The following is a 21,617-nucleotide window of genomic DNA, read 5'->3' on the forward strand; positions in this document are numbered from 1 at the left end:
TTTGAAACATTTGTACGTTAATTGAATGGGGGAATGCGTATAGTTACTAATTGCATTTATTTACATACATTTATGAATTACCCAAAATAGGGGAGTGGACACCGGAACCCAAAGAAGATGTGTAATACGTTCGTATGAGCAACACGACGACAATACTAATAATGATGATGATGATGATGATGATGACGATGACGATGACGGTGACGATGACGGTGACGACGACGACGACGATGACGATGGTGATGATGTTTGTGGTAGTGATGGTGATGATGATGATGGCGACGCAGGGCGAGGGCAATGGCCAGTGAACAGGACCGACTTTGCAAGAGATCGCCGTAGGATCGCAGTCGAGCATTTAGAATGATATAAAAAATTGTTTGAACTACGGAGACTTCTAGATGGATGATTGATGAACAAAAAAAAATTTTTTTCCATCCAGGGGAAATCCACGGTTTCCACATTTAAAATTGTATTTTACATTGTACAAAAAAAATCCCAAAATAAGCTAAACACTGTTGAACTGGATAGCCAACCGACGTGAAGTGTAAGTTAAAATCCATTCGGCTTCGCCCAAATGTACGTATGGGGCTGCTCAGTGTCGTACAAAATAGCAACAGTTGTGTAAACTGTCACACAATTCGTTGACCGTTCTCATGAGAGAGCACGCACTTTCATCTCTGTCCAATGAACGTGGTAAGATGGAATAGCCTGCCAGTAAAATGAGTTATAGCTGGTAATGGGACCGTTGAGAGAGCACTTGTAAAAATCAGCACGGTGCCACCAAGGCCCATCCCAAGTACCGCTTGTTTCTCGTGCCACGAAATCCCCGTTGTTATGAAAGCTCAGTGAATCTCCTGTGTAAATAAAACAGAAATGCTTCACAAGTCTTGTGTGCATTGACTTTACTTGACATAGAAATCTTCTTCACTCTTACATTTGGTTTTGCTTTTAGTCTGCCGGCGTCATATAAACATGAACACGGGGTGGGGGAGGGGGTGTTTGACTCTGAGAATGTTGGGGATAAAGCTAATATATGCCATGCCCCCGTTATCGATTGCAATCCTATGTAGCGCTCTAGCCAAACCATTATCGACTTTTCATAAAGAAATCACAGCAGGTTGATTGACCGGTATATTGGTCACTGAATATACTGCTATATAGACCTAGTAATAGTTATGGAACCAGGACAAGCTCATATGTAGAATCTTGTGTGAACTAGACGAATCTTTTTTTGTTGAAAAATTAGCAGAACAAAATGCCTGAAATAACTATGAAAAATATAATATAAAATATGTAATCAGTTTTTAGCTCAACTGAAAGCTTTCAGCTGAGCGGTTTGGCTGAAACTTCGTCAATGGTTTGTGTGAGTTTAGTTCGTTTCAAACATGCGATCATATTCTATAAATTTGATGGTCATTTTGAGGTCACGAGAGGTCGTTTTCTGTAAACGTAACAAATGCCACTCCTCCTTGAGCGATTGTCCAAATCAAAGAGTTTGTAAAGCACTGTTACATAGTTTTGGACAAAACAAAGATTGTGTAAACTGAGCAATTCGGCGTAATTGTATGACTACGTAACTGCGTAACCGAGTTAACGTGCAAACTGTGTAACTACATGCGTACGTGAGTGCGTACGTAGGCGCATTCCCAATACTGTGCGAATGCGTAGCCATTGTAATGCAAAGCCTATAGTTCTTCAAGAGCTGATCATAGGGAAATGTCTCATGGGCTGCCTTTCATTGGCTAAGAATCAGCCATGTTGTGACGTAGCCGTATCTGTTATGCGCGCGTTCAACATTAGCCCACTACTGTATGTCTCTCAGATTGTCATCACACAACTATTGATAGGCCCACATACGTATGACGTTACTAAAACTGAGCCATACCAAAATGTTTGTTTTTATTTAGTTGTCGGATACATTAATTATATTCAATTTACATATTTGGTAGATTCGATGTTCGGATGATTATGACCTACCTGCATCACCTTCTGCATAATTTCCGATAACTAGCTTGTAATTCTCAGTCTCGGCTCTGATACGGAAATTATCGTATTTAGCGTATAAAGGTCTACCATTTGCGTCAATAAAGTCGATTCGAAGTTCATATGTTCCTTGGTTGGTTATGCTGTATATCTTTTCATTTCCAAGCCAGAAATTTTCATTCAGATCGCCAAAGCCAACCTTGTAGTCATTCCAATAAAGAAAAAAGTCTTGCGAGCCACTTACTCGGCGTTGGAATACCTGCGAGATAATAACAGGTAACTCAACAATCTATGATACAAATAGATTATGCGTGCATTATGCGTGATTATACGTGATTATGCGTGCATAGAAAGTCCAGGTGCAACAACATAGAAATAAGAAATGACTCATAATTGACGAATGAAAAATATATTGGAGTTTCTGGTCCAGGACTTTAGAAAGTCGATTACTGAACAAAGGAGAGGAAGAACTGATTGCTTATGTTTGTGGAAGTGATAAACTGTTTTATATCAGACTCACGTCCCGGCGAGGAATTATAAATCCCCGGAACCAGAGAAAAGGCTGAGCTACATCTGTAAAACAAATTGATTGGACGATTGAACAAGGATTTGTCTATCCTAGCTGATCTACAAAGACGTTGATCCAACCGCAAACTCTTCTCTTCTCTATGTATGCATACCCATGACTTATTTTATGCAAATGATGCACAAACCACTTACCGTCCATCCTCCTCCGTCAGTCATATTACAGAAAGCATCGAAGGGTGGTCCATTCCAGTTGGTTGGTTTTATGGTATATATGGCATTTGCGGTATACCCAGAAGAGAACCATTTTTGACAGTCATTCATGTTACTACTGCTGTCGATGAATTGTGTTGTTACACTTTCAAGGGTTTCTGTGGTGCTTTCATTGGGGTCAATGATCTCAATTGGTGACGTAGGTCCTTCAAGGGGTTGTGTGGGGGACTCAATGGGTTGGGATGTTCTTTCAATGGGGATATGGGTGGTGCCTCTTGTGGGTTGGATGGCGCTCACGGTTGATTCATTGTTCTCAGCATGTTTGGTAGAGCTATCAATGGTTTGTGTTGTCACTCTTTCAAGGGATTCTGTGGTGCTTTCATTGGGGTCAATGATCTCAATTGGTGACGTAGGTCCTTCAAGGGGTTGTGTGGGGGTCTCAATGGGTTGGGATGTTCTTTCAATGGGGATATGGGTGGTGCCTCTTGTGGGTTGGATGGCGCTCACGGTTGATTCATTGTTCTCAGCATGTTTGGTAGAGCTATCAATGGTCTGTGTTGTCACTCTTTCAAGGGATTCTGTGGTGCTTTCATTGGGGTCAGTGATCTCAGTTGGTGACGTAGACCCTTTTAGGGGTTGTGTGGGGGTCTCAATGGGTTGGAATGTTCTTTCAATGGGGATATGGGTAGTGCCTTCTATGGGTTGAATGGCGCTTACGGTTGATTCATTGTCCTCAGCATGTTTTGAAGAGCTTTGAATGGACGATGGTAGACTTTGTAAGGATTTTGTTGTGCTTTCAGTGAAGTAATTCCTTTCAATTGGTGACGTGACTCCTTCAAGGGGTTGTGTGGGGGTGTCATGGAGCTCAGTTATTCTTTCCATGCGGCCAGGGGTTGTGGTTTTTATGGGACTGGTGGCGCTCTTTGCTGATCCATCGTCCTCAACAGACTTGGTAGAACTTTCAGTGGGTTGACTGGGGGATATTCGATCGGTACCTACATTGTCAAAATGAGAAATGTCGAAATTCAGTTGCAATGTCTATTTTCTGTGATGAAGATTTCTTTTGCAAATGCTGCATCTTAAATATTGAAGCTCTTTACACGAAATCTTGATTTCAATGTCAACACTGTTAATATTCTAAAATATGAAAAGACAAACAAGGAGAAAGTACGAGCTATCAGATACTATAATGGCACTATGACATCTCGTATTTACAGCATGACAATCTCCTTAGATCTGACTTTTAAACTATAATGCCACCAGGGAGCAAGATTTTTTTTTAGCTGTTTGAAGTTCCTCACTTAAAGCTTTATCGTATAGGTTAAGATGATGTTTTTGGGGTGGGGATGGGGGGGTCCTCTTGAGAACAACATAAGCCTGCATCTACAAAGAGGAACACATTTAGCTTACGCCACAGAAAGTGTAGAAAGTGCTGACACGAAATTTGAAGATAGCTGAATAGCGGGGTTTGATTGCTGAATATATAGATGTGCAATATTAAGTCTTCGTATAGTCTGTATAATGCGAACCACAGTATACGACCGAAGTGTCATGTCAGCTGTTATAACCAAGTATCAAGTCCTCTGCTTAGTCTGCAATGATGCACATTACACGGCTTTAAATTATTAAAAAAATTGAGGAACGAAATCATGCTGGGATGGAAGCTTCAGGCGTCTAACCTTTATATATTTACCTACACAGGATTATTTTCAGTAGGTATTAAAGAAGGTTTCTAACTGTGTTGGGGCCAAAAACAATTTTACACTGAAGTGGGATCATTTCCGGTTTCATTAACAAACAAAAATCTGACTATTAACAAATAGAGTCATATGTTAAATAAAATGCTACTGGCTTCCATTTTTGGGAGGGAGCGCGGGGGCGGGGGGGGGGAGGTGGGGGAGGTAACCTTGGAGACCACCTCCATAATCAGTTGGGCTGAAAAATTCAGTAAGGTGACTTTTTAAGTTCAGTCCGGAAAGTGTTACACCACTCCTCTGGGCCTAGGACGCACTTTGACTGAGATCTACGGGTCTTGGGGCGGTACAACCCATCCCCTGCAGTCAACCTAACACAAAATACAAATATGCATAACCCTTGCGTTTGGTCTAAACATCCATCAGAATGCACAATTTGACGTTTAAACTTCTATTTTACTGGAGTAAGATACCCAGGCCCTTCTATATGGGTGTTTGCTTAAAAAACAGGGCCACGCCCTCTCTATTTTAACAGTCAGTCGGATTAAAATTACCACCGTGGCCCGGGCGCGAATTTTTTTCCCCAAACTGAACTGACACTGAAATTATTTCCTTGATTCTGATTGGCTGATCAAAACCGGAATGGTAGTCTGCGTTTATCAATGAATCCGAAGTGATCCTTAGGGCATGGGTTCGAGTCCTCTTTAGGTGGTAGGCCTATTTTTAATTATATATTTTTTATTTCCTTTTCTCCAAAACTATTTCTTCCCATTTTTATTTGAATGCAGGCCTACTAGGTCACCATGTACAAGAACTTACAATGGTGCCGGTAAACATCTGTGTTTCCGTACGTATAGGTTAACAGGCAATATACAACTTTAACAAGTCAAAAGACACAGACATATCGTCAAATGCCTTTTTTTGTGTACACTCACTGGCTGGCACACACTCGCTCGCCGTCTTCATTGCCACTGCATATTCGACTAGGCCTATCATGATTCATTGACTGAATACATTTTGAATTTATGATTATAAAACTAGTTATACGACTCTGTTTAAATCAATTTCAAGACATTCACTCTCAGTGAGCTTTGCAATAGCAATTCTACCATTGAAGAAGTGATATCATAATATTGAGAAAAACGAGGCAATTATTATTTCATTTCTTTGCAAAGAGATCATACCATTTTGGATCAATATACCAATATAGGCTACCTTGAAAATTGTATATCAAGATTGTTCGATCGTCATATATGTTTAGTGGAACTGCATGAATACACAATGAGATAAACGAAAATGAAAACTATTGAAAGAGAAAGTTCGAATTGATCAAACAATCATTGTTAGCAAGAAGAATCAAAGATATATGGATATCAAACTTCAACGGAAGAGATACTCTTTGAAGCGAGGTTATTCTCGCCAAGGCTATATCGTCTTGTTTCACTGCTAACTTCGTAGCACTCTAAGCAGCCTAGGTCACTTGATACACAATGCATGCTATATACATCGTCTTCTAAACTTATATGCAGTCGACACATATACCCGTAGTGATTGGTCGACTGGATAGTGTTTTTCTTTCTCCAGGGTTGACTTCAAACGCCATAAATGAAATCATCGTTCGTATCAAATAAATAGGAAACATGTGATTCTTTTTTTTTCCATTTTCTATTTATAATTTTTTATTGAAGAGAGGTTGCAGTACAGTCTGTTACGTGTTAGGATTTTCAATAGATTAAACAGTTCATAAATTGCTGTTGCGCTACTGTGTCTTGAGACATAAACGTATATTACAAAAACTTGTCTACAAAGCGCTCTTTCTTGCCAGCCATTGTTCATATTGTATGGAAGGAAACGTTAATGATAGGATATATAGGGGACAACAAACCCAGAAGTTTAGAACTTCAAGACTTATCAATAAAAAACTTGGCATTTGAACTTCTAAAGTGAAAAGGATTATGACTTTGAACGACAAGCATTGTAAGGTCTTACTGAAATCGTATTTCAATATCCTTGAACTACACTAGGGGTTCAAAATATTTCTATTATCCTCAACAATATATATTTTTACGCGGATTTGGAAATGAAGGGCTGTATTTAGAGCCATACTATGAGTTCGCTGAACATATTAATATATTTAGTCCACTATAAAGGAAATTTTTAGCTCAGTTTATTCACCATAAACATCCTGGGGGGGGGGGGAGGGGTCGAGGGCCAGGTGTAGCACCTGAGGCAATTAGGTTACCTTTTTTTAGTCTTCCTGAAAATGGAAATGATATTTTATCTTTACCTAACATTTTCCTAATTGGCACCGGATTCCAAGACTGTTACCCTCTCTGTCCCCCCCACCCCCACCCCACCGCGACCCCTCGCTCATTTTAATCAAGCCTGACCATGAATACTTGTGGATACAAATGTTGTCACAAAATTATTTGTGAATACCATAGAACAATATAGTTCTTCAAAATGTATACCCAGCCGTGAAAAAATATCAAAATTCTGACCTTTTTTGGTTATGAGCTCTTAAAACTTTGTGACTATTGTATGCTATCTACCAATAAGTAATGTCACTTCAATTTTTCTAGCAACGACAAGCAATGATATACAACAACATACAATATACAACGTACAACAACATAGAGCGACAAGCAACAACAATTAACAACAACATACCTTTAGGAAGCTGACCAAAAGGACCATATGCATTTGGAAATTTCGCAGCAAAGTCACACAAATCTGCAAAAGAGGAAAGAAGTGGGCTTGTTTTAGTCTCAATTATCTATCCCTTTGACCATTTTCATTTGGTTATTTCATTTTGTTTGATTTTATTGTCATTTTCCTGTCCTTTACATGATATTACTTCAACGATCTCATGATCAATGTTACCGCAACGATAGCGATACCGACGTGTAGGGCAGGGGGGCTGCGAAACCGTGGGGCAAGGGGTTGGTTGGTCATGCACATATTGGATTTGCTGTTTAGAATGCACAAATGGTTCATTTCTTTGGATCGCTTTGAGGTTTTTTTTTGCTGCTAGCTCCCTCTCCAGATCGAAGCCTCTTACGCCTCCTCTAAAGGTAGGGAACTTCATTTATGATACCAATCCACCGCCGGTTTGGCGTTTTAAAAGCCAAATATAACAACATTTCATTGACCGAAGGAAAATGAAAGATCCTGGCCAAATAGCACTTTGGCGTTTTACATTTTTTTGGCGTTTCTCAACAATTTAAGAGAAATTAGAGCTGAAAATTGTTAAATTCACCCAAAATCTTACTAAAAGTTGCAGAGTCTGAAAGCGATCTTCAAGCCATTTTAGGCGTTGCAACAAGAAACAGTGAGGAAAACGGATTAGATCTTAAGACAAAGAAAACTGAAAGCATGGTAATGACAAAGAAAACATGTACAGTCCCATGTAATCTAAACAGCAAAGGCGACGAGATTAAACAAGTTACTGGTTTTAAGTATCTGGGTTTCTCCCTAACTTCTCCCTTACTACCGCAAAGGACACTTTCAACAAATTTAAATACATCATGAAAAACAGCAAAAAAAAGAAGCATTTCTATATATAGATACCAAACTTCGCTTTAACAAAGACATATGTGGGGTCGGTTCTTCTATACGGGTGTAAATGATGGACAATCAACAAAGCGATGGAACGAAAACTAGAAGCAACAGAAATGTGGTTCTTAAGATGAATTTTAAAGATATCGTGGACTGAAAAAGTCACAAAATGAGGCAGTTCTCAAAAGAGCAGATTTAACGCGCACCCATTCTTAATACCATTCGTGAGAGACAACTGAAATTCTTGGGGCACGTCTACAGAAACGATGGCATTGAGAAGACAGTATTGGCGGGGAAGATGTCCGGAAAAAGAATTCAAGGAAGGCAGCATGTCTACCTCTTAGAAAGAATAAACACCTGGACTACATACAAGGCAAATTGTCGAAGAGGATTGGAGGATCATGGTCGCCGATGTCTGCAACAGATCTGGTACATGATGATGATGATGATGATGATGATGATGATGATGATGATGATGATGATGATGATGATGATGATGATGATGATGATGATGATGATGATGATGATGATGATGGTGATGATGGTGATGATTACTAAAAGTAATTTATATTTGAACGATTCGCCACTCCTGTCTCCTTTATCTCTACCAGTATAAAAAATAATAATAATCCGCAATCCATTTTATCCCAGTAAAACACGGTACAGTATATTATCTATAGTTTTGTTTATTTTTTGGGGAGGGGAGTTGGGGAGGTTAATATTGGTATATGTTTTTTTTATTACTATGTGAAACCTTACATCCAAGATTTGATAGGAAAGGAAAAATGTAAACTATCCTAACGACAAAATTTTTCAGAGTACAATAAAATTATTAATTATACACTGCAGTGAATATTCATGACGTCGGGAGAGCGTTTTTAAAACGTTGATCAATTATAAATCTTATTGCTTGGCAACAATCGATATGTTAATTAAACTTGAACTTGACATCAACTGGACTGACACAGTGTGTCATTTAGTCACCAAGGTTTACCGATTTGAGAATAATTGCTAGTACTTGACTAACTACCAGACCATCAACAAACCGTTGCCGTTATACGATTTAAGAGTATAGTATGTAAGTTTATAGCTGGTTTTGTCTATAACGTAACCTCATCCAGCATCAAAGCGTGAAAATGTTTTCAAATTATAAAAATATGTTTATTAAAACATCTTGAGATTTAAACGTCTGTATATTTAAACATAAACTCGTTACCTAGACCTCCAATATACTCTTACAGAAAATGTCTTCTTTGGATACAAGAATCGGATTAATGTCTATAGGTCTAAGCCACATCCTCACATACTTTCAGTCAGAGGCAGATCCTGGGTTTGGGCGTTCGACCCCCCCACTCCTCCCCTCTCACCTCCCTTTCAACACCAAACATAACATTAAAAGTAATTATTAGCACAACCTTGCGTATAGACCTAATTATAGAGTTGAAGCCTAACTATGTCTCGGAGGGCACCATTTCACTTCGAAAATTGACCCCCTATCCGAGCCTCGGCTTCCACGCCCTCACAATCACCCCCTATACCCCCTTAAATCCTGTAACCATCTCTTAGGCTGAATCTGCTTGATGAGAAGACTCGACAGAGGTACCGTACAATTATTGCAAAATACAAATTTATCGCATTGATAGACGGACTAGAAACAGTATCTTTCAAAAACTTCAAGTCTATGATTAATAAATAAGTTAAAACTTACTTCCAGCTTCAGAGACCTCAAACGAGACACTTATCACCAGAATGAGATAATTGAATATTTTTATTTTCTCCATGAAATTTTATTTTACACAAAATACAGGCCTACAATCAACTTATGAACTTAACCTGAAATAATGAGAAGATTAACCATACATCAGTAGCAGTAAACTACTCACATTTAGCAAATATTATGTACGTCACCAAATAGACTTCTTTTGATTGGTCAAATATCGAATGAATATTGATGAGCTTTCCTCAATATTTAGTATTAACTTGCTGAAAAAAACTAATAAAGATAATCACAATCAGTAGCCAAATGTTAGATTTTAAGTCCACGAAAATTAGTAACGCATGTTGCAAAATTTTAGACAGTTGTCATGACAACGATATAAAGGCCTACCCAGGCGCCTATTTTGTTCGATAAAAAGAACAAAAGAATGATTTTTTCCCCCTTTATATTATTTTGAATAATCACTTTTGCATTCTGTATTTGGTAAAGTTTCGTTTCTTAAAATGGACTATAGACAGTAAATATGTGTTCATCTGAAAATATAATTTATTTTCAATTTGTCTCGAGTCTTGCATGCCTGTGTCTTCATTGGTTCATGATTGAATTTCCAACCAACCTTCCACTTTCTCCGTGACCCCACAATACCCATACTACCCCAAACATATATAAACAATATATTAAATTAATATTTGATTATAGACTGGGGCTGGTTCCAGGGGTTGTACACATTTCCCCCTCCCCTTCTCTCATTCAACCTCACACAAAAAAGTCACAGTTGTTATTCGCATAACCTTGTGTCAGGACCTTGTAAAGAATGTACGCAGATCCCCCCCCCCCCTGGAAATCGGCTTCAATGACCATTGGAGCCACACCCCTTCCTATATGTAACATATATCTTGGATCTACCTCTAATGGTTGCGTTCGTGCCAAACATTTGATAGTTAGGGAAGACCACATGAACTTGAAAATGTGTTAGTGACGAAACATTCTCTTCTCGAAGATGCTATAATTGGCAAGCAGGGGAGAACCATTCATAACTACAAAGCATATTTTGAAACTGTTATAATGAAAAAGGAAAAAGCTCTCTGTACAAAGCTCATTTCTCATTCCTCCTGTTGATTATAAATTATCCCATGTATTGTTTCTTGACATCACGTGTTTTCTTTAACATTATAACAACACGTGACAATAAATTGAATTAATAATATAAAGAAAATATTAATATTTGACATAGGACTGTTTTTTCACACTCCATGGTCTATCAACCCGCAGTGCTCACAGGTTCAGAATGAACAACATTTTCATTATAATAATTGTGCGTCAATAAGAATTACGTCAGGCGCGCGTCCAAGGGAATATAGCGGTAAACATCCTCCCTTTCAGCCCCATGCATATACACAAAGTAAACATGACAGTTTTTAGAGTCTGCATGTATCGCACCACAATTAATGCACCCATTGACTTACACACTGAACTCGTCACATTCTAAGGCCGATAGAGCATTGATAAAAGTTTTCAACTGACATATCCTACTCACCATTTTGATAGCTAATGGCTTGGGCTATCATGAAACATTCAACTTTTGCCACCATGACCGTTTTAGAGTTTGAGCTAGAAGAGCTCAAAGTTGATCATAGTGCTCCCCATATCCCATATGTCAGCTGTCGCATTGGAATCGTCTTGTTTCACCCAAGATTTTCTATAAAAAAAAATTTACCTTCAATCCTCCAGATTTTTAGACCATCAGTAGTTTATTTCATCCTCTTCAACATCCAAGCATCTAAAAGAATGGTGATGACTCAGAAAATGCCCTCCCGCCCCCCCCCCCCCAAAAAATCAATACGGTAGGTCACTTTAGGGATATATTTTCCGACAATGGTTAACCTCTCAGGCGGACGTGCACTACTCTAATTGTGATGCGATACCTATAGGTGTCACAGCGTGGTAGGCTTGATGTAACATAAGTACGTCTCAAATTTTCTGTTCAACATTTAGAGACCAAGTTACAAGACCGTTTGTCTTATCGAGAATATATATAGGCAATTTCTTAATTTTTATCCTTGTAATTATTGTTATTTTTTCCTTATTAAATATCTATTTCAGCCGTTTTGATGAAGGAAGTCTCTTTTATGTCAACTACAGCCAATGAAGTTATGGAAATCTCTCCTTTCTTTCTTTTTTATTCATTTATTTATTTTGTTTTTATTGATGTAATAATCAGAAAATTTTCAATAAAATGTGTGTGCGAATGTGTATGTACGCGCTGCGCGCGTTAGTGTGCGTGTGTAACGAAAAAAAAATCAACTTGCAGTCATGAATTTACTATTTTAAATACTCTTTGTCAGATTCTATCAAGAGTCAGTTCGGGTAAACATACTTCTTCTTTTTTTCCAGTCGAATATTAAAATCAATAATTTGGTTATCGAATTGTATGTTATCATCGAATCTAACTAACACGAATCTGAGATTGTCAAGAGAAGTATTTATTTTTTTGTCCTGTAGACGTAGGTAGCTCTGACCTTCATCTTTGATTGGACAAATGAAGCAAATGTTTGTCTGTTTTGTGTCTGTCTTGTCATTTTCCCCTTTTGCTTGCGGGGGTGGGGGTGGGGGAGGGATAGCTAGTCTTTATCTTTTATATAGAAAGTATTTGAATGGTAAGATCCCATCCCCACCCCACCCCAACCCACCCCACCTCATCCCCTTATCTGCATTTTAATATATCTTTCTGTCTCTTCTTTGTTGTTATTGTACTTATTGCGTACATATCACAATACCTTGAGTGTATATAGAGTGTACAGAGGATCAATGTTTACTAAAACTGTTAGAATACAAAGGTTGATACCAGCGACTGCTCAAACAGAAACAAAAATGAAATAAGCTAGAGAGGCTTTTTTCCGTTCTCATGACAACAGTTGAATTCAAATTCTAGTTGCCATGGTATCATAGTATTTTGGAAGTACGTAAGAATTGATTCTTGTATTACGGTATTTTGAAATGTTTCCTTTAAAAGGAGACGCTAAAGTCTGCCGTCATCAATAGCTTATATGTTTTCGTATTATAGAATTGTGTGATGAACAACTCTCCCAGATATGTAAGCCGGAAAGTCTCCCTCAATTTGTAAAGTTATCGTTGGAGATTGAAGACTATGTCAGGACCTCGTTGCCTTCGCAATACTCTTGAGTTCAATAACAACTATGTGACTGTTGACGTTCATACTTGTAAATGAGAGTGTCAATGTAAACAGTGGTAAAAACAATCAGATCTTTTGAAAATTTTTTAATATTTTATAAACAACATTTATAAACCATATATCAATTACAGGAAGGATACCCTCACCTTAACCCCCCCCCCTCCCTAAAACAGACTTCAAACATATTTTCTGACCCCTCTCCCATCCCTAAATTCGAATTTGTAACAAAGGGCATAACCTATATGATGTCAAGAAAAGTCATTTTAATGTAAACGTTACTAAAACTTACACATTTCTGACTCGTAAAATGGAGACAAAAAAGTGGCATTGCCCCCTCACAACACAGAAGCTTGGTATGCGCCTACATGCATCCAGCTATCAGCAACGGACCTGATATGAAACTCTGGGCCCATGCTTGAGGACGATGGTTCGGGGGCTACTGCCTCGGGGACCGGGGTCAATGGGGGGGGGGGTGACAGGGCGGGGAAACATGGGATAAAGAAAGACTTAAAACATGATGCCTATTGATATCACGGTTCCCGGGGCCCCTACCTGCCCTCTCCACGCCACTGTATGGCCTTGCGTTCTTGCGTTCTTTGCCTGCGCAGATTTTCTGTCAATTGCAACTCCCCATCCCTGCACAATACAATGGCATATCATTATTTTGACTAAGCATAAGACAAAAGAAAATTAATGAATGGACATGAACTTTGGTGTTTGATCAGAAATAAGCTGTATTTTTGCCTGTCGTTCACAAAATCAACCCCAAGAATTGTTTGACTTTATAATTTAGTGCAAGTATGCTTGCAGAACAATTCATAGCATAACCAAGTTTTCTCCGAAACGATCCAAATTCCAGACTACATTTTGTATATTGACCTAACTGTTTGCATGCTAGTATATTTCCTACCCCTATTTATATGCATTAATACGTTCCTACCCACTTTACCATTTTTAAATTTTTTTACCAAAACCACCATCCATCATCTTCTTCCTCTTCCTCCTCCGGGACGCAATACGGCTGATCTCCGTTGGTTTCCAACATGTATACCCCTGGTGCCCCATCTTTTGCATGGTAGCCCATTATTGGGCAGCTGTTATCCCCACAGGAGTTGCAGTGGCCATTTTCAAAGTCATCCCAAGAACTACATGGGTAAGATTTGAATTCACATTCACTAGTGTCGAAGCTTTCGGTGAAGTACCAGATGGAGCGAAGGTGATCACATACGTCACGACCAAGAAGAGCCTTCCAACAACCAGGTTGATCGCTCCCACCATTAGGGAAGAAATCCAAGTGGCCATGCTACAACAAAAATATAAATAAATAAAGTACCATAGAGGCAAGAGTTTACCTGTAGAGAGATGGTAGGTGTAAGGGTTGTATCATGGGTCTACAGATTGAAGTGAAAACCATCCGTGACGAGATGTCCTCGTTTTAATATCTTTAATGAATACATTTGTGGTCAAAGTTAGATCAAAGCATTTCTACTTGGTGTTATTATTTAGAGATGTTAGGGTCGACCTAAACTAATTTTGTGTAACACTTACCGTTTGTGCACTGCCCAAAAATGCATCGGTGTGTATAACATCAACAAAGGGTGCATCCGTAGGATCAAGTTTACAGTCAAGATGAGTAAACTGGTCAAAATGAGGACCGGCTGGATCAAGACCTAATAGCGAAACGAAATCTTCAGCAGAGCAACTAGTCATCATCATCATTATTATCATTATCATTATTATTATTATTATCATAACTTTATTAGCATCATCATCGTCGTCGTTATTATCATCATCATTATTATCATCATCTTAATCATCATCAATATTATTATTATCAACTTCATTATTATCATAATTTTTATCATAATTATCATTATCATCATTATAATCATTATTATTACATCATCATTATTATCAACATTATTATCACCATCAACATTATTATTATCACCATCATTATCATCTTCATCATTGGCATCGTCATCATCTTCATCATCATCAATAATCATCATCATCAATAATCATCATCATCAATAATCATCATCATCAATAATCATCATCATCATCATCATCATCATCATCATCATCATCATCATCATCATCATCATCATCATCATCATCATCATCATCATCATCATCAATAATCATCATCAGCATCATCATCATAATCGTTTATTTTTACAAATATTTCTTCATCTATTTCACTCATTAAAAACTTGGATGTAAAAGGTAACCATCAAATTGCTTGCTATATTATATTACAGTGAATATTGTCCTCTTGTGTAGTAATAGTACAGTCGTATGATGTCATGGAAGCGAATTACTTTTATTGGTTCCTACGACCATTAGAACGCGACCTCTAGCTGGGTCAGATAAACTTGTTTTTTATGCGACGTACACTTATAATTAGAAAGTGCAAATGAACTCAAGCACCAAATAAAGCGACAGTAATCTTCAGTTACAGCTTTACTATCATTTTCTCCCGGCACGATTCACATTTCAAAGGGTTGTTCGGCCTTGACAAATATGATATGGGAGCCGAAGAGTTCGCTTCAAAATTCTCACCCCTGCTGTGTAGTGGAACAGTCACCCGATTTTATCATCGGAATTGCTAGCACTACCTAGAGTTATCTTTAATTCGTTACCAAACATGCAAATATTTGCACGACGATGATGGTAGCTCATATGTGTGAGATAGATAACCCACTGACATAAGTTACCAGCAACATAACTTTCATAGAGGATGACGAAAGGAATATGTTAGGTTTAATTAAAAGACCGAAATGAAAATCGGATGATGTATGTATGGCCGAAGACTTGAACAAGTATACAAAGAACGTCACAACACCCGAACTATGGCACTTCATCCTTTCATTGTCTATCTTTCTATTCATTTATTTTAGTGTTTTAGTCTAAGTTGGAATTAATGTTTGGAAATGCTTTAGTCCAAAACGCCTTCAATTTAATGGGTTAGTTAAAAGCTAATGTAAATCACAGTGACGGCAATGTATAATTACAACACCAATAGAAAACTTGCAATCCAGGGGCTTCGATCATGGGGGAGACAGAGGGACATGCTTCCCCCAACTTCTGAAGGATGGGGGGAAATATATAAAAGCCCCCCCCCCCAGCTTAGTGACTGACTCGTATAGGCCTATCCGGCTCATAATGACTCGTATATCTCACAAAGGGAGCTCAGACATTGTGCTATGAGATTAGTAGTTATTAATTTTTCATTCTCACCTGCTCAACACCCCCCCCCCGTCCCTCGATGAAAACTACAAATTTTCAACTGGATTGAAATAAGAATTACGGAACCGCGCCCATATACCGCAGAGGTTATCTAAGGCTGGCAGATAATGAGAGCCCGCAGCATTCGCTAATCTCCTTCCAGAATATTATGATTAGTTTTTCTACATGTGAGTCCACTCCCTGCATCTCCGCCGGTGCTTCGCCCTTGGACCCCATCAAGGGATCTAAGACGGGCCCCTGGACCCCACATGATAAATGCTTTGCGCTAAGGCGCTCGCGGTGTACGCTACGCGCAAACCTCAGTTTCTGTCCCACACACCCCACTGTTTAATTGGGATTGACGTCCCTGTTGAAATAAATAAATGTCACGTTCTATTTAGATAACAACATGTGATAACGAAAGAAGACGAAATTTAAGAGTCAAAGCTTGGTTGGAATATATAGATTACATACATTCAAGAGCATTTCGGCGTCTTGAATATTTTTTTAATATTTTTTTGGGGTACAGAAATTTACGGCTACAATGTTGGTAGTTTCTTTACTCGAGGCCAGTGTTTTATCATTTCAGATTCCATTGTTCATCATTTTGTATGATAAACAGTTTAAATGAGACAAGTAAATAAAATGACCTGGGCTTCTTCTTCTTCTGCTTCCCTCTTTAAACTATTATGTCATCCTGGATATGAAAAATAACATTTTAATGTGACTAAATGGAACAGATAATATACTAACCGGTTACTCGTGGTAAGTCGGGTATGTTCTTGGCGATGTGGCCAACCATGTGAGCGCCTGTACTATGTCCAACCAAATAAAAGCTTTTCGCGCTGACTTGTTTAACTTCCATGATTTTCTCGATTAAGTTGATTGTCTGCTGGGCAACAACTCGACTGTTTTGTAAAGACTGGTAATATAAAAGAGGAATGTCCGCTCCTAGACGCCAGTCGACGAAAATGATGTTAAAGTCACCCTGTAACGCGAAAATAAAGTTTGTCTCTAGTTCAAATATTTATACATACGTAAATTGATTTTAAGAAAAAGAAGTTGTTAAGCGAAATGAAGTTAAAAACGAAATTTACTTACTGGCGAACATTACTGATTTTTTTGGGAGGGGAGGGGGTGAAGGGTTGGGGTTATGGGTTGTTAGATACCGTACACCCTGGAGCGAGTTTAGAAACGTTCAATGTCGTGTGCAATTGCATTTCTTTCATTTAGTCGAGGAAGAATTAGATCACTCCCCAAGTAGAGGACGCCCTTCTATAATGATTTATGATTCATTCACCTAACAACATCAGTCAGGTGGGGGGGGGGGGGGGGAAGGGATTTAGAATTTTCCACTCCCATTCAGGGCGTTACCTCTGAAGTCATGTACATGTTGTTGGGAATATTGCCATTGATTGTTTGAGTGAATGTGCAGAGAGAGGGAGTATCTGTGCATGTCTGTATCACAGTTGAAAAGCTTTGCACCACCCCATCTCCCAACTAAAAGACAAATGATTTAGCTACGCCCTTGTTTAATTTGACCAGAATTTCTCACAGATATATCCTAGAAAGTCAATTATGATAAAGTTACAGAAGGACTATGCAGACTCTCACCTGATTTAAGGTCCTTTTAGGTCTAATGTAACATGACTCACTATTTGGGAAACGGATCAGGTCAGATCTTACGTAAAAGGTACTTTAAGATAAGGGGTGGGCACGAAACGTTATTTGGCGGGCCACCGTGACATTTTGTATCAAACCCTATCCACGTGCGGCTTTAGGAATGTGCCTACTCCCATTATACAACTAAACATATGGCATACTGGAACTTAAAGACCAAACACTTTATATAGTACATCTCTTAAGTTCAAATATACATCACAAGGAGAAGATACATGTATAGTCCCTATTTCTGGTATTCCTTTGCAATATGCTAATGTACCCCATCAATGTTTTTTTGAAGCTTTTTTTCACAGGCCACCGAAAATTTACTGGAGAGCCCGCATGCCACCCGCATTCCGCACTTTTTTTCTAAAATATCCAGTCTCGAATTTGAGCAGGGTAGCTCGAACGTAGATCAAAGAGGTCTGATTATTTTATTATTCTCACCATCCGAAGGATAGCATCCCTTAATTTCAGATTCCAATTTCGATCCATATTGTCTGTGAAACCGTGGATATAAACGATGGTGTCGCGAGTTGCTTGGAAATTTGACCACTCAATAATGTTAGTACTGGTATTCAAAGCTTCAAAGAAGACGGGACGTTCTCTCGTGAAGAGCCAAAACTCGGTGCCAATTTCTTCTGGTGTCCAAGGAGGGAAAAAATCCTGATTACAATCTAGCTGGTTGTCGAAGCAACCCACGTCTTCGAAGCATACCTCGTCTCCGTTGACTGAGCATGCTTAGAAAAAGGGTGGAAGAAAAAAAAAGAGCAAATGAATTGGATTATATCATTTGCCAAAATTAGGGGCGGATCAAACTTTTGAAAAGGAGAGTGTGTGGCCCTGGGGTGTTTGAAGCCATTGCACACGTAACGGTCAGTCTAGGGGTTTACCCTAAAAAAACCCGAAATATCTGAGTGACATGATATAGTGTATTTCATGGCGTACTTAGGCTATAAAGTATAGGTCTCGAATTATAGGGTTTACAAGCAAGGTGGAATGTGCTAATAACTACTTTAAGTTGTGTGGGATTGAAACGGGGTGTACAACCAACCCCTCGATCCGCGAAAAGGGAAACATATTTCGTTGTCTAAATTAAGTTTGTTGTTGTCTAGATAAAGTTTTTGCTGCTGTTTTACCACGTTGTTGCTCAAACTCACGTTGGTGTCTTCAATTCCGTTGTCTAAACATAAGTCGTTGTCTTTGTCTAAACTTACGTTGTTGCTATCGGCGCTGTTCAAATATTAAATGCACATTTTACATTATCAACTCTCAATACGGAGAGAACAAAACATACTGTGAGATGAAAAGTTCTTTTCAGTATCAGAGATGTTGTGGTAGCTTCCCGCAAAATCGATAGATTGTCTCAACTCATATCTTTCTGTGATAAAACAATTATTCAAATATTACGTTAACAATATCGTTAACAACGTCCTCGGAGTTGTGTCAACTATCCTGTAAATATTGTTAACAACGTGATTTTGTTCGACAATGTAATGAACGATGTTTACATGCTACAGGTTAACGATTTTCCCCTTTTCGCGTTACATAGTTAAACCATCATACTTTGCGTTCATTGAGCACTGAAGATGCAAGCATGTTTGCAGACGATGGGTAAGGGACTATTATTAGCCAACAAATCTCGGGAAATTTGAGAAAACATCATTGGCTGTATTTAGCATGAAAATCTATGTAATAGATATGTTGTTAGCTCTGCACGGAAGCAACTTGCTGTTGATTGTTATAATATTTTGAAAAGAAAAAATGATGTTCGTTCACAATGTGTTACAACAACGGAACTTTAGATAGCAACGAAAGTGTAGACACCAACGTGAGTTTAGACATCAACGTGAGTTTAGACATTAATTTTAGATCGCAACGAAAGTTTTAGACCAACGTGAGTTTAGACGTGACCGTAAGTTTAGAAATCAACGTGAGTTTAAAGCGCGTTTAGTCATCAACGTGACTATAGACACCAACGTAGGTTTAGACATCAACGAACAACAGCAACATGGTAAAATAGCAGCAACAACTTTAGTTTAGACAGCAACAAACTTAGTTTAGACAACGAAATAAGGTTGCCCTTTTCGCGTTCCATGCGATCCGCGCCTGACAAAAGAAATGAATTGCATGGTGATATCAACTTTGATGATCAAATATATATATATATATATATATATATATATATATATATATATATATATTTGCGTGATAAAATATAATTCAATGAGCTGAATAGTGTAATTAAATGACCAACCTTTTGGAAAAGAGGTATATATGAATATTTTTCCACATGTTCTTTCCATTGCAAAAAAAATTCTTTGAACTACTCTGATGAAGCTTTCATTTCGAGCTTAAACTTGTCTTTTGTCTTCTTTAAGAATTCTGTCTTTAGTCGTTAGTCTTTAGTCCTTCGTATTCAGCCTTTCTTTATCGTCTTTCATTATCGTCTTTTGTCCTTTTTCTTTTGTCTTTTGTGTCCCGTCCTTCGTCTTTTATCTCTTGTCAATTGTCTTTTATACAGTGTCCATTATATTTTGTCTGTTATATGTTGTCTTCTAGAAGTGTGTCTTACATCGTGTCTTGTGTATTTTATCTGAGTCCAGATCCTGGGTCCTGATCCCTATATCAGGATTACTCCTGATATATGATCTGGATTTGGGATTAGGTCTGGGCAGGGATTTGGTTTTGGGATTGTTGTAGTTAATAATATTGCAAATTGAGAAAACTCAATGTTCTTAAAACCAAGTGGTATTTTCCTTCCGTAGCCGACAACATTCACTGTCTAATGCTTCGCATTGTTTCTCTCTGTAATGATTTTTTCTGCGTAATGCATTCTTCCTCTGCGTAATGCATTCTTCCTCTGCGTAATGCATTCTTCCTCTGCGTAATGCATTCTTCCTCTGCGTAATGCATTTTTCTCTGCGTAATGCACTTTTCTCTGCGTAATGCACTTTTCTCTGCGTTATGCATTCTTTCTATGCGTAATAAATTCTTCCTCTGCGTAATGCATTCTTTCTCTGCGTAATGCATTCTTCCTCTGCGTAATGCATTCTTCCTCTGCGTAATGCATTCTTCCTCTGCGTAATGCATTCTTTCTCTGCGTAATGCACTCTTTTCTGCGTAATGCATTCTTTGTCTGCGTAATGCATTCTTCCTCTACGTAATGCATTCTTTCTCTGCGTTATGCATTCTTTCTCTGCGTAATACATTCTTTCTCTGCGTAATGCATTCTTTCTCTGCGTAATGCATTCTTTCTCTGCGTAATGCACTTTACTCTGCGTAATGCATTTTTTCTCTGCGTAATGCATTCTTCCTCTGCGTAATGTATGTTTTCTCTGTTACAGATGATCAAATAAAACTTTAAAGCAATTAACTGTCTCGGAGCAAAGTTGAGCTAATCAGTAACTACAGCTTCTCTGTGACAAAATAGATTGTTGACTTGCAACGACATAGATATATATTGTAAACGTATAAGTAACGCATTAAATCTTATTTATTTAAAATTGTATATGACAAGCCATTATGACGACGACATGGTGTATATAGCAACCAATATTTAATAAAATCAAAGTTTATATGTTAAGAAATAAAAAAATTATTTCGTTTTTTCGTTTTTATTTGGCATCATCCAACTTGATAAGCAAACTCTGGGCGGGAAACTAGAATGTTAATGATGCAATAAATGGTTATTGATACCGCACTTTATTTTTTATATTGATGACATTTCTCGTTTCCACAAGCGAAATAAATTTTCGGATAGCTTCCATTCAAAGTTCAAACTAAAAGTACACTTACATTGTGAATTGGACAATTTATATTACGCAATAATGTCCATATT

The 21,617-nt window shown here is 38.2% G+C and overlaps 2 protein-coding genes across 2 annotated transcripts in view; both read right to left on the bottom strand.

The window, feature by feature from the left end:
* On the bottom strand, positions 1–10,412 carry LOC139967709 (uncharacterized). Its single transcript, XM_071971739.1, has 5 exons — positions 9,682–10,412; positions 7,086–7,148; positions 2,704–3,716; positions 1,978–2,242; positions 1–854 (listed from the first exon to the last, which is right to left on the bottom strand). Exons 1-5 carry the CDS (start codon positions 9,752–9,754, stop codon positions 652–654), a joined length of 1,617 nt encoding a protein of 538 aa, XP_071827840.1. The 5' UTR covers positions 9,755–10,412; the 3' UTR covers positions 1–651.
* Positions 10,413–13,592: 3,180 nt separating this feature from the next.
* Positions 13,593–21,617, bottom strand: part of LOC139967710 (inactive pancreatic lipase-related protein 1-like) — a 9,567-nt gene continuing 1,542 nt past the window's right edge. Inside the window, exons 2-5 of the mRNA XM_071971740.1 lie at positions 18,224–18,516; positions 16,868–17,102; positions 14,432–14,553; positions 13,593–14,186 (exon numbers count right to left, since the gene is read on the bottom strand). Coding sequence (XP_071827841.1) covers positions 13,848–14,186; positions 14,432–14,553; positions 16,868–17,102; positions 18,224–18,516 — 989 coding nt within the window. The 3' untranslated portion in view covers positions 13,593–13,847. The remainder of the gene's footprint in view (positions 14,187–14,431; positions 14,554–16,867; positions 17,103–18,223; positions 18,517–21,617) is intronic.

The sequence above is a fragment of the Apostichopus japonicus genome, chromosome 5 (genome assembly GCF_037975245.1).
Source record: "Apostichopus japonicus isolate 1M-3 chromosome 5, ASM3797524v1, whole genome shotgun sequence".
Taxonomy (NCBI): domain Eukaryota; kingdom Metazoa; phylum Echinodermata; class Holothuroidea; order Aspidochirotida; family Stichopodidae; genus Apostichopus; species Apostichopus japonicus.